Raw genomic sequence first — 13,893 nt, 5'->3', positions numbered from 1 at the left:
TGGCCCAGGTGTCATCCTGATTGGACTAGGTTAAGCCTCAGCACCAGAACCACCAACGAATGCAGCTCTCTATCCTCAGGACCAATAAAGGTCACCTCAAGGGGGGTTGATCTGAATTAGAGCCAGGCAAACTAGTGCTTTCCCAAGATAATCTAGAATTAATCAACCAATTAATTTGTTTGTTTGTTTATTTAGGGTTTTTTTTTTTTTTGAGACAGGGTTTCTCTGTGTAGTCTTAGCTATCCAGGACTTGCTTTGTAGAGCAGGCTAGCCTTGAATTCACAGCAATCCACCTACCTCTGCCTCTCAAGTGCTGGGATTAAAGGTGGTTAAAGGCATGTGCCACTGTTCCCGAATCCAGAATTTATTATGCTGTTGGTAAAAGATTGACTTATGGGGCTTATAAGATGTCTCTGACATCATGTAGTAAAACCTGTCACACTGATCAAACCATATTAAGAAGCCTGATGGGGCAGAGATGCCCTCAGAGCAGCACCCAAGGCGTCTGGGTTCCAGCCTAGCCCAAGCACAGACTCACTGCAGAACTTGAACAGCTCCTGCACCCTCATTTCTGTCCAGGAGGCGATGGGCCCCAGCACAGGAGATGCTGCTCTTGGAAGAAGCTACAGCACTCCAAACTCTTGAAAGGCAAGTTTCCAAAAACTGATTTATTTGTTGCCAATTTCATACATCCTGGCCATACACATTCATCCATTTTCTCTTCTCCTCCTTTTACCCTCACCTTCACCCACCTTCTCCAACCAAGTCTTCATCCCATTCCTTTTAGCTGGAAGGAAGAGCACAGAGCTTCTCCTTTGTCCTCTACTCAAAGCGCCAATCTCTCTCTCATCCCACCAGTTCTCCTTTCTCCTCAGTACCCAGCCGTGCCCTTGTTCTTGCTCTTTCTTCCATCAACAGCAAAACCGGGAATGTTCTTCCATAGAGACGGTGTTCAAAAGGAAAGGCCAGCACTGGAGACTTAGCGTGAGCTGAGAATGGACAATTCAGCAGCAGGCCAACGTAGGGCAGCCAGACAAGGGCAAAGCGGGGCTCCCGCAGGTGCACCCCAATGTCCAGAGAGAGAGAATCAGCCCTGTGTCGATTTCTGGTGTTGTCTCTTCCACAGAATCGTTCTCCAGCAAAGACGAGAAGGGCACAAATGGCAACTGAGAAAACAGGGTCAGGGTTAGCAGGCAGTAGAGGCAGGCGAGGAAGACCCTAGGTATGTAAAGGAAGCAGGCAGGGCAGGATGCAGGTGGAGGGATGATACAGGAAACAGTACACCGAGGACCAGAGGAAAGGAGGACAGCATCCTCACGGCTTCTCTACACTGGGCAACAACACACGGATGCTGCACAGCCATGCAAGATGGGACTGTGGGAGCTCTTGGCCCACATCATCTCCCTAGCACCATCCTTCATCCCAGGACAGAAACTCATGAAGAGCTATTCCCAACATCTCTACTGCCCTCCAGGGCAATAGATTTCCACGGTTAACCCTTTCACCCCACCCCACACACAAATAACTCACAAGTAAAACCAGTTGCCCGGGAGGAGAGATACATCAGGCGTTTTCTGCCTCTAGAAGAGAAATTGCCAGGGTTTAAAAGAGCTGAGGCAGACCTGCGTCAAGGCCACTGCATGGGTTACAGGAGAGCTCACCTTCAATATATTAAGTCAGCATTGGGAAGTTTCTTAGATTTACCACGAGGATCTGAGACTTATAAAGTCAGGGTTTGCCTTATACACATGCATTTCCAGTCCCTGAGTGGGGTAATCTAAGAGCAGACTATAGGGCCTCTACGGATTTGAGGTCTGGGACTTCCTCAACCCTCCTGCAACTACAATGCTCCCAGGCTCTAGCCTTTGCCTTCTTTCCCAGCCCCTAGCTCTGCCCAGAGGTCAAACACTCCTCATGTACACATACTATTTTTCCCGAGTCCTTACTGTCGTCTGAATCAGAAGGTGGGAGGCAGATCTGGAAGATACCGAGCCACTAGGAAACCCATAAGACCGGCGTGACTCCTTGCACAGTCTGCTGCCCTGGCACTGTCACAGGTTGAGGAGAAACAGATTCCTCCCATGTGAGGTCAGAAGTGGAGCATAAGTACACCAGTGCCCATGTGAGAAAGCTCAATTAGTTCTTCTCATGGGGTGGGGGGTATAGAAAGTAGTATAGTTCAGGCTTTCCAGGAGAGCTCTGGGAATCGAGAAGGTCTGGTGAGCTGTTCTAGGGGACAGAGGGATCCCGTAAGTCCTCTATCTGCTTGAAGAGTGAGCCCCCAGGAACAAGGTGAACCCAGCGCTGTGAACAGATCTGCGTAAGACTAAGATTAGACAGTAATCCAGACAAGTGTGGGAACTGGAACACTGTGGGAATCTGTCTGGCACTACCTCAGAAAACTGGGAATAGGGCTTCCTCAGCACCTAGCTATTCCACTCCTTGGGATATACCCAGAAGATGCTCCAGCACACAACAAGGACACATGCTCAACCATGTTCATAGCAGCCTTATTCATAATAGCCAGAACATGAAAACAGCCTAAGTAAGTGTCCCTCAGTAGAAGAATGGATAAAGAAACTGTGGTACATATACACTATGGAATACTACTCAGCTATTAAAAACAAGGTTGTCCCGAAATTTGTGGACAAATGGGTTGAACTAGAAATAATCATAATGAGTAAGTTAACCCAGAAGCAGAAAGACTCAAATGGTATATACTCACTTATATCTGGACACTAGCCCAAGGGGCATGTTCCCATGAAAGTCTTCACTTACCAGGAAAGTGGGACAGAGGGGAGGACATTCTCAAAACTAATTAAAAATGAGGCATTATCTTTCCATTAATTTACTTTCTTTTTTTCTGTATTAACTCAAAATAAGAGAGTGTTGAGCTCCATAAAAGAAGCTGTTAACTGAGTGTTAAAGGTGAAGACAAGCCACAATCCAGCTCTGTTTTGCTAGCACACACATTTCCACACACACGAAGATGAGTTAGCATGATTAATTATTAGAAATCTGGAGAATTCCGAAATTTTTTTTATATCTAGATACGAAGTTAGTTTGCTGTCATTCATTCCTTCAACTAATACTAATAATGTCTTAGTGTGTGAGGTGACTTTGACAGGTTCTTGAGACAGTGGGAAACACGCCCAGTATACCTCTGTCCTTATATAACTTGTTTTTCAGTGGAATAGACAAACAATAAAAATTTGAATAAATTCAAATAAAATAACTTAATTGTATTAGTTAATTAAAGGAGAGGACAATCCCATAGCTAGGCTAGTCAGAGGAGAATTTTTGTCAGACCCGAACATTTCCACCCAAGCCTGAATACATCTGGAAAGGAGCCTGTTGGCACAGGGAAAGCAGAACTGCACCCCTGAGGCAAAGCACTTGTGATGTGCCCTGGGGACCGAGGATCTGGAGTAAGGGTGTAGTATACCAGTCAGAGAGGGCATCGCATGTGTCAAGTCACAAAAGCCGGGGCCTTTGAATTTTATCAGATGCACGTTGGGTCATGACGAGCATTGCAGGGGCGGAGGTGATGCTTAAATTCCTACTCTACAATGTTTTCTAATCTATTTTTAAGAAATATTTTCTAACAATGGCGCAGGAAGCAGAGGCAGGTGGATCTTTTAACTGGAGGCCACCTGGACTACACAGAGAAACTCTGTCTTGAACCACCTCCCTCACCAGAAGGGAAGGAAGGAAGGAAGGAAGGAAGGAAGGAAGGAAGGAAGGAAGGAGAAAGAAAAAGAGAGAGAGAGAGGAAGAAAGACAATGCTTTGAGATGGCAACGGACAGTCTGGTTCTAAGCTTGTATGCTGTGCAATTCCAAAAATTAATTATAGAAAGTATTGGTTATCATCAGGAAATGCAATGCGTTGACCATATCCGTTTTCTACTCTTTCCTCTTTCCCTCTCCTGGAGTGAACCAGGAGCTTTTATGAGGACAGCATCCTTAGGAACTTCTATAAATACCGTTTTGGGCATGATGTGGTGCTGGGCAGACCCTGGCATACATTGGGAGGAACTATGTATGCTACCCACGTCCATGTAGTTGACCTTCCCCAAGCCACTGTTTATGTGCTTACAGATTCAAGTCATGATATGTTCTGAGTATAGATGCATTGCCCATCACATGGCTCGTGAGAAGTGACCCCTTATACTACCCTACCATAGATCTTGGCCTGGCTATCCCTAAAACACAAAGCTTCTTATGCCGTGCCCTTGGAAATGGATACCCCAACATAGAAATCAGGCCAAACCCATAGAGACTGGAAGATAAGCTTGGCTGAGGTTACAAAGTATGAGACCTTTCTCACCTCCTCTTCTCTCTTGTGCTCCAGTCAGATGATCTCAACCCTCACACTCCCATGGTCAGACAGGAGCTGGAAAAGGGAGCCCTGGAGGAGGGGGGGAGGAAGCCCTGGAGGAGGGGGGGAGCCCTGGAGGAGAGGGGGAGAGGCAGCCCTGGAGGAGGGGGGAGCTCTGGAAGAGGGGGGAGCCCTGGAGGAGGGGGGGAGGGAACCCTGGAGGAGGGGGGAGGGAACCCTGGAGGAGGGGAGGGGAGGGGAGGGGAGGGAGCCCTGGAGGAGAGGAGGGGGGAGCCCTGGAGGGGGGAAGGAGCCCTGGAGGAGGAGGGGGGTAGATTGCCTAAGTTACCAGGTGACTCAGAAAGGAGTTGGAGGAAGTTGACCAACTGGAGTGGTGAAACCAGTCCGCCAACCCTAACCTGAGAAAGAGGCTAGGCAGGAACAGTATAAAGAGAGCCCTGGTCCCTGCTTAGCTCAACACTCTGCCAGAAGCCTCTGCCTTCTTCCTTCTGTGAGTCTGGTGAGTGTCAGCCCTGAGACCAGCCTTAGTTGGGGCTGCAGGCTTCCAATGGGTGTGGATATTGCTCTGGGGGCCAAATTCAGCTAGACTGCTTATCCTCTGAGAGGGTGGGTACGTAGGTGTGCAGAGGGAAACTTGCTGTAGTGCTTTCTGTATGGAGAAACCCAGGCAGAATAGGAGCTGGAAAGATCCTATTTGAAGTATAAGACTTGCCACAGCAAGCTCCAGTTCTCACTAGCCCTCCATCGGCCCCTCACTCCCTCACTCCCTCACCCCTGGCCCTGGGGCTGCAGCTCACACTCAGAAGGTCAAGGAAGAAAGGAGCTCTCAGGATGAACAGGCCAACCTCCTAATTGTTCAGAGGGGGAAAAAATTCTTAAGCCCAGAGAGACTAAAGAAGCTGCCCAGAAATCCTGTGGTTTGGTGGGAGTTGGCCCTGTAATGCGCTAGGTGACTCCAGTCCAAGACTGCGGCAATCCCTGTGTCCCTTTCAGCACAGCCTGTAAACTTTCCAGGTCTCTGAGGTCCTCTGGGAGACCTTTCTTTTTCTAACATGTCCTTCCCACAGCGACATAATCCCAGAATTCATCATTCTAGGCTCCAGGGAGGGACTCGACAGAAGCAGGTTAATCAACAGCCAGCCCGTTCTTGCAGAACCTTTGTAGTGACCAAGGGAGCTCACCAAGGGAGATAGCTTTTCTCTGCCCTCCCCATTCCCACACTTCACTCTCCTCTGCTTCGGGAATCTCAGCTTGAGGAAGTTGGGTGGGGTGGGGGGTGGGGGAGGTGGGGGGTGGGGAGGGGTGGGGGGTGCCCTAGTCAAGAGTAAGGATGCAGAGAAGCACTGTGTATATTCAGTACCATCCACAGCTCCTCGGCTTCCCTTGCCTTCAGCCATGCTCTGACTTTTCTGTTTATTCAATTTGCGCTACAGAAACTTCCAAGATGTCCCAGCAACAAACAGTGCCAGTGACTGACCCAGCTGTGGTTCAGGAATCCTTGAAGACTGTGTGTCCCCCAGCCCACACCAAACAGGAACAACCAAAGCAACCAGCTCCACAACATGAACAACGCCAGGTGTTCTCTGAGACCCAAGGGATGGGCCCCCTCACACACGAGGAGAAGGGCATGACCCCTGTGAAGGGGCTGTCTGAGCAAGTGTATGAGCACCAGCAGCAGCAGGGACCACAGAAGCAGCAGCTGCCTGTGAAAAAGCCGCAGCAGGAGCTGCAGGAGCAGGAACTGCATCTGAGGAAGCAGCTGCTGCCACCACCACAGGAGCAGCAGCAGCAGCACCAGCACCAGCAGCAGCAGCAGCAGCAGCACCAGCAGCACCAGCAGCAGCACCACCACCACCAGCAGCAGCAGCAGCAGCAGCACCAGCACCAGCAGGGACCACAGAAGCATCAGCTGCCTGTGAAAAGGCCACAGCAGGGGCAGCAGCAGCACCACCACTACCACCACCAGCGACGGCAGCAGCAGCAGCAGCAGCAGCAGCAGCGGCAGCAAGACATACTGGCACCACAGAAGCCGCATCTGAGACACCACCAGGAGAAGCTGCAGGATCCAGAACCTCACCTGGGTCAGCAGCAGAAAACTCCTGAGGACCAGGAACTGATCCCACGGGCGAAGCAACGGGAACCACAGGATCAGGAACTGCACATGGGGCAGAGGCACGGGGACCCACAGGCACAGGAGCTGCACCCGGGACAGAAGCAGAAGCAACAGGAATCACAAGAGCAGGAGCTGCATCAGAGACAGCACCAGGGGCCACGTGAGCCAGAAAAGCAGCAGCATCAGGAGTCAAGTGAGCCAGAACTGCACCTGAGAGAGAAGCAGTCACAGCGGTCACAAGACACAGAACTGCATCTGGGAAAGCAGCAGCAGGAGCAGGAATCACAGGAGCCAGAAAAGGAGCAGCATCAGGAGTCGCCTGAGCCAGAGCTGGATCTGGGAAAACAGCAGCATCGGGAGTCCTACGAGCCAGAACTGCACCTGGGAAAGCAACAGGAGTCACATGAGCCAGAGCTGGATCTGGGAAAGCAGCGGGAGTCGCACGAGCCAGAACTGAACCTGGGACATGATCAGAAACAGAAGCAGGAGCCGCGTGAGCCAGACCTGGATCTGGGAAAGCAGCAGCAGCAGAAGCCAGAGCATGAAGGTTATCAAGGGACAAGACTCCTGCGTCGGTCACTTCAGCAAGACAAGGTCCCAAGGGAGCAGCAGCTCTATGGCTCACACCAAGAACGGGAGAAGGAACTCCCGGACCAGCGGCTGGACCAAGAACTAGTGAAGAAAGACAAGCAACTGGTAAGAAAGGATGAGCAACCACCAGAGCACCTGGCACAGCAGGAGAAGCAGATGGGGCAAGTTGTACCAACCATTGACCAAGTCCAAGAGACTCAGCCAATCCAACCGGTGAAGGGAGAAGACTCGCCCACTACCAAGTAATAGCAGCACAACCAGGAAGTGCAGTGGTGCCAAAACTAAAGCAACCATCCCAGCGTCCCTGAGTCTCTCCAACCATCCCACATAAGGAAAGAGAGCCATCTACCACACTTCCTTCAGGTCCCTGGCTGGCCTATGCATCCATGAGTCTGCCCAGCCCTGGCCTTCTTCATGTCTGTGACAGGCTGGGATACAGTATAACATAACATCCACCCCAAGGAGCCCAATCCAACCTTAGCTATCAGAGCCTCTTCCCAGGTCCTGAGGGGGTGGGGGTGATGGATGGAGGGAGGCCGAGGCCGGCCATTGGTGTAAGGGCTCTGACTTCACTCCCAGTGTTGTGGGGAATCTGTGACTATGCACAGTATCTAATAAATCTTGTGATTCTGTAGTTTAGCTTCTGCCTCTCATCATATTCAACAGCTTCTTCTTTTTAAAAATTATTTAATTAATTTATTCAGATTACATTTCAGTTGTTATCCCATCCCTTGTATCCTCCCATTCTTCCTTCCCTCCCACTTTCACCCTATTCCCCTGCCCTATGTCTGTGACTGAGGGGGACCTCCTCCCCCACTAAATGGTCATAGGGTATCAAGTCTCATCTTGGTAGCCTGCTTATTCTTTCTCTGAGTGCCACCAGGCCTCCCCACCACGGGGAAGTAGTCAAATATGGGGTACCATAGATCACGTCCCAGTCAGTCCCTGCTCTCTACATAACTGGAGAATGTCCTGTCCATTGGCTAGATGGGAGAAGGGGTTCCATGCTTACTCAAGTATTGTCCTTGGTTGGTGCAGTAGTTTGAGCAGAACCCCTGGGCCCAGATCTTCCCATCATAATGTTCTTCTTCTAGGTTTCTAGGACCCTCTGGATCCTTCTATTTCCCCATTCTCCCAGACTTCTCTCACCTAGGGTCCCAATAGGAAGTCCTCACAGACTATCCCAATCTCCTCGTAACTGAAGACTTTCATGTGACATGCCTCTTGGGCTAGTGTCCAATTATAAGTGAGTATAACATGTGAGTCCTTCTGCTTCTGGGTTAACTCACTCAGTATGATCATTTCTAGTTCCATCCATTTGTCCACAAATTTTGGTATTTCTCTGTTTTTTATAGCTGAGTAGTTTTCCATAGTGTAAATGTGCCACAGTTTCTTTATCCATTCTTTGACTAAGGAACATTTAGGTTGTTTCCAGGTTCTGGCTATTATGAATAAGACCACTATAAACATGGTTGAGCATATGTCCTTGTTGTGTGGTGGAGCATCTTCTGGGTATATTCAAAGGAGTGGAATAGCTAGGTGTTGAGAAAGTCCTATTCCCAGTTTTCTGAGATAGCACCAGATAGATTTCCAATGTGGTTGTACAAGTTTGCACTCCCACCAGCAGTAAAGGAGTGTTCTCCCCAGACTCTTTCTGGGTTCTGATAAATACCCCGAGACTCTCCAACCTGGATTTTCAATGGAAGATTGTCCTCATAATTTCTGAGAATCCAGGGCCTTCCCCGAGAAGACCTGAGGAAAACAATAGAATACTGGACAGTGTAGGGACAGGGGGGAGATCTCCGGATGAGTCTCAGAAGAGAAAATGACGGTGTCATTAAAGGAAGGAAAGGTTGAGCTAACAGCATCTGTGGAATGAAAATGCCAAGTAGGATAGACAAAGGCCAATCAGAAGTCACCACAGCTGTTGTCCTCCTTCAGGACCCTGCCTCCTTGACACATTGATGCTTGCATAACGTTTACTGCCAACATTCATATCAAAACCCTGAGCGCTCTTCTTCCCGGGGCCTTAACCTCTCATTACCTGCCTTTAACACCTCAACTTACCCGCCTTTGGCCATTTAGCCATATCATCTCGGCAGTCTGTTTCAAGCTATACAAAGCTTTCTTTACTACAGCTATTTCTTATGAGGGTATATCAGAGACATTCCCCACTCAGCCCAAGTACTTACTTCTTTAGGAATCTTCTCTCCTGAGTAATAATAACAGGATTAAACAATTCCCTTGTACACCAGTGTCCCCTAAGCTCAGGATGAAGATCATTTTCGTCTGAACTATTTCAATAGATTCCAAGCTGGTCTTGGCTAGCTTCTATCTCCAGGCACCTTGCAGTCTTCCCTTCACAACATGTTCTTCAAATTTCCACCAAGCCAGGTCAGTGCTTGAGCTAGCCTTTATCAGTGGTCCCCATCAGTTAGAACATGAGACATCAGGTACAAGCCCTGTGGGCTATTAGCTTGAGTAAAACAAGAAGAAGTACCCATAATATGTTCAAGGACATTCAAAGTCTCAAATAGATTACTGTACTTTGAACCAGCAATGTCTTCCACAAGCTTGTGTTTTGAGTATAGTTCTATTCTTAGAGGGGGGTGTGTGCAACCTTTAGGAGAATGAAGCCTAGCTAGTAGACACAAGTAGTTAGGAGTGAAGCTTTGAATTTTGTTGCCTTCACCCTAGCTTTCTGCTTCTGGACCACCGCCATGTGACCTGTCCTTCCACATCTCCCCTCAACCCCTTTGCAAAGACTCGGCTGCTTTATCATGCCCAGCATAAACAGAAACGACCTGAGCCACCAAGGAAAGGGGGAGCATAATAAAAACTACAGAGCACAAAAAAAACCCCAACAGATGTGCATAAACAACACAGGAACATAAAAACCACAAGCAGTATCCCACTGTGACTCATCCACTTCAGAGTACAGATCAACGTCCTTTTCAAGAATTCAATAAGCAGATGAATAAAGTAGGAAAATCAAATCAGGGTCCAGACAGGAAAGTTACAAAAATAATGCAGGACCTAGTCAGACAGAAAGTTACCAAATGAAATAATCAATAATCTGGAGGAAACAGTTCAAGAACATAAATGAGATTTAAGAGAGGAAATTGAGGTGATTAAAAAGAATCAAACAGAAAATTTGGAAATGAAAGAAGCAATCTAATTTTAAAAAGAAGCAATCAAAAAAAGAAACACACTACAGAAGGTATCATTGACAGACAAGACCATGCAGAGTAACAAATTTTAGGGATGAAAGACATGGCAAGGACAATAAAACATAAAGATAAATATGAAGAAAAGTTTGTGAAGTTTTCTCCAAGAACTCAATATTATATATTAAAAGACCAAACTTTAGAATCTACAGAGTAGAAGAAGAAACTAAGATGAAGCCTCAAGGCCTGAAGAACTTATTCATTGAGATTATAGACCTAAGTTTGTCAAAACTAGAGAAAGACACATTTATCTAACTAGAAGAGGTGTTTAGAAACCCAAATACACATTATTAGAAAAAAGTCCTCCATGACATATCCTAGTAAATATGTCAAAAATACAAAGAAAAATTATAAGAGCTGTAAGCCACCTCACTCATGAAGGCAGAAATATCACAATTTCAAGTCTTTTATCATCAAAACTAAAATTCAGGAAAGCACGGAATAATGTACTTCAAATAATGAAAGTATATAACTATCGACCAAGATTGCTATCCCCAGTAATTGTGTCTCAAAATTGAAAGGGAAATAAGACTATTTCAACACAATAACAAGTTAAATTCTTAAAGTAATACGTGAGAAGAAGAAGAAGAAGAAGAAGAAGAAGAAGGGAAGGAAGGAAGAAAGAAAGAAAGAAAGAAAGTGTCCATAAGTGTGTGGGTTTATTTCTGGGTCTTTGAATTCCATTGATCAACCAGCCTATTACTATGCCAATACCATGTTGTTTTTTAATACTGTTGCTCTATAGTGCACCTTGAGACCAGGGATGGAGATTACTCAGAAGATCTTTTATTGTATAGAATTGTTTTAGTTATTCTGGTTTTTTTTTTTTGTTGTTGTTTTGTTTTTTATATATGAAGGTGATAATTGTTCTTTCTGGGCCTGTAAAGAATTGTGTAGGTACTTTGATAGGGATGGCATTGAATCCGTGGGTTGCTTTTGCTAAGATAGCCATTTTTACTCACACATCAATGGACACTTGATTTTTGACAATGGAAAAAAGATAGCATATTCAACAAATGGTGCTGGTCTAACTGGATGTCTACATGTAGAAAAATGCAAATAGAACAAAACTCAAGTCTAAGTCGATTAAAGACCTCAACATAAAATCAGATACACCTGTTAGAAGAAAAAGTAGGCAAGAACCTTGAACTCAGTGGCACAGCGGACAACTTCCTCAGTAGAACACCAGCAGCTCAGACTCTAAGATCAACAGTTAATAAATTGGACCTCATGTAACTGAAAAGCTTCTACAAAGCAAAGGACACTGTCAACAGAACAAAATGAAAGCCTATAGACTGGGAAAAGATCTGCACCCACCCTATGTCTGACAAAAGGCTAATATTCAAAATATATAAAGAACTCGAGAAATTAAACACCAACAAACCAAGTTATCCAATTAAAAAATGAGTACAAAGCTAAACAGAATTCTCAATAGAGAAATATTGAATGGCTGAGAGACACTTAAAGAAATGCTCAAAACCCCTAGTTATCAGGGAAATGCAAATCAAAACAACTCTGAGATTTCATCTTATAATTATCAGAATGGCTAAGATCAAAAACATATGTGACAGCACATGCTGGTGAGGACGTGGAGAAAGGGGAACACTCCTGCATTGCTGGTGGGAGTGCAAACTTGTACAACCACTTTGTAAATCAATTTGGTGCTTTCTCAGAAAATTGGGAATAGTGCTACCACAAGACCCAGCCACACCACTCCTGTACATATACCTGAATGATGCTCCACCATACAACAAGGACATTTGCTCAACTATGTTCATAGCAACTTTATCCATAATAGCCAAAATCTGGAAACAACCTAGATATCCCTCAACTGAAGAATGGATAAAGAAACTGTGGTACATTTACACAATGGAACACTATCCAGCTATTAAAAACAAGGAAATCTTGAAATTTGCAGGCAAATGCATGGAACTAGAAAGATCATACTGAGGGAGGTAACCCAGACCCAGAAAGACACACATGGCATATACTCACTTATAAGTAGTTATTAGCCCAACACAGATGTCCTCTGGGAGACTCCGCCCAGTGCAGGATGGGACAGAAGCTAGGACTTGCAACAGGTCTCCGGGTGGCGCGATGGGAGTTGTATGGAAGAGTGATGGGGGCATGAGAGGACCTGGAAGGATCAGGAGCCAGACAGGGAGACCATCAAGGCTGGCAGATCTGGACACGGGGGAGGCGGAGCCTACACAAAGTAAAGCACCAACCAAGGACAACACATGCAAAGAGCCTAGATGCCCCCCTGTTCAGATATAGCCAATGAACAGCTCATTCTTCATGGTATATGGTGGGGGAAGGTGGCGGTGGGGAGCAGGGACTGTCTCTGGCAAGAACTCTGGTGCCGGTAATTTGATCACTTCCCCTTGGCAGGGAGGCCCTGTAGGCACACAGAGGAAGGGGATGCAGGCTATCAGGAGGAGACCTGATGGGCTGTGGTCAGAGGATGAGGGAGGAAGGACTCCCCGTCAGAATTCTAGGGGAGGGGAATGGGGGAGAAAGGGAGGGAGGGTGGGAACGGAAAGATCAGAGTGAGGGGATAATAATCAGGATGTAACGTGAGTAAATTATAATGAATTTTTTAAAGTTAAAAAAAAAGTTTTATCCAGGAAAATGCAAAAAAGACTATATTTTGTGAAAGAAGCAGATAAACCGAGAAGAGAACGTGGAGGAAAAGGACCTGTTGCAACTACACGCAACACAGCGAGAGACATCAGACTCCTGATACCAATAGGAGAAGAGGAAAAGAGCTGACAACAATCCAGTCAGCCAGAACAACATCCAACAGAAACACGAGAAGTAGCAAATGCCTCTTAACAATAATCATAAATGCAACGTGCTTTCACCTAACAATTAAGTCTCAGACCGACAGGAACTAAACACTAAGATCTGTCTATCATCTCCAGAAAACCCACATAAATAGAAAGATGGCATAACAATTCTTGTGTCCGGTAAAGCATGCTTCAGTCCAAAGTTCATCAGAAGAAATAAATATGGAATAATTTATCAGATGAAAATGTATGTAAATACTTACATAGAAAGTCTTGGGCTTTCAAATAAATAATTGCATCAAATAAAAATCCGAAGGGCATAAAAGACAATGTAAGTCCTGACATAATAATAACGGAAGGCTTACGTATCCTTACTCATAGTCAGATGGATCTTCCAAATTAAAAGTCAACAAAGAAAGTTCAGAGCTAAACAATACCCATAGATCAACTAGATTAAAGAGAAATCTAAAGACCAACACAACCAGAAGGGAAGGTAAAGCATTCCCAGCAGCACATGTGATCTTTCTCTAAAACTGTATTACAATGCTGCAAAACCAACCTTAAAATTACAAAAGTGGGTCTTCATACAGGTGGTGCACATAACTCGGTTGTGTAGCTTGGTACTCTTGTGAGATTTGGGGTGTCTCTGACTCCTCTGCCTGTGCTTGGGACCCCTTTTTATCCTACTGAGCTGCCTCGCCCTGCCTTGGTAGGAGGGTGTGTGCCTAGTCTCACTGCAGCTTGTTAGGCCATGTTCGGTGGCGACCCCTGGCAGGCCTCCTCTTTATTTGGAAGGAAGACAGAAGAGGAGCGGATCAGGAGGGAGACAGGTG

At 46.3% G+C, this 13,893-nt stretch overlaps 1 protein-coding gene across 1 annotated transcript; it reads left to right on the top strand.

Moving 5' to 3' along the window:
- Positions 1–4,728: 4,728 nt before the first annotated feature.
- On the top strand, positions 4,729–7,678 carry IVL (involucrin). The gene is made up of 2 exons (XM_084768662.1): positions 4,729–4,839; positions 5,774–7,678. The coding sequence occupies exon 2, from the start codon at positions 5,785–5,787 to the stop codon at positions 7,288–7,290; it is 1,506 nt and encodes a 501-aa protein (XP_084624788.1). The 5' UTR covers positions 4,729–4,839; positions 5,774–5,784; the 3' UTR covers positions 7,291–7,678.
- The last annotated feature ends 6,215 nt before the right edge of the window (positions 7,679–13,893 follow it).

Source organism: Acomys minous (genome assembly GCF_964271855.1).
Source record: "Acomys minous genome assembly, chromosome: 19".
NCBI classification, from domain to species: Eukaryota; Metazoa; Chordata; class Mammalia; order Rodentia; family Muridae; genus Acomys; species Acomys minous.
This window is presented reverse-complemented; position numbering and strand designations above follow the sequence as displayed.

Bases quoted from the DNA above. Each gene is read 5' to 3' on its own strand.
- IVL (XM_084768662.1), top strand. From the start codon at position 5,785: ATGTCCCAGCAACAAACAGTGCCAGTGACTGACCCAGCTGTGGTTCAG.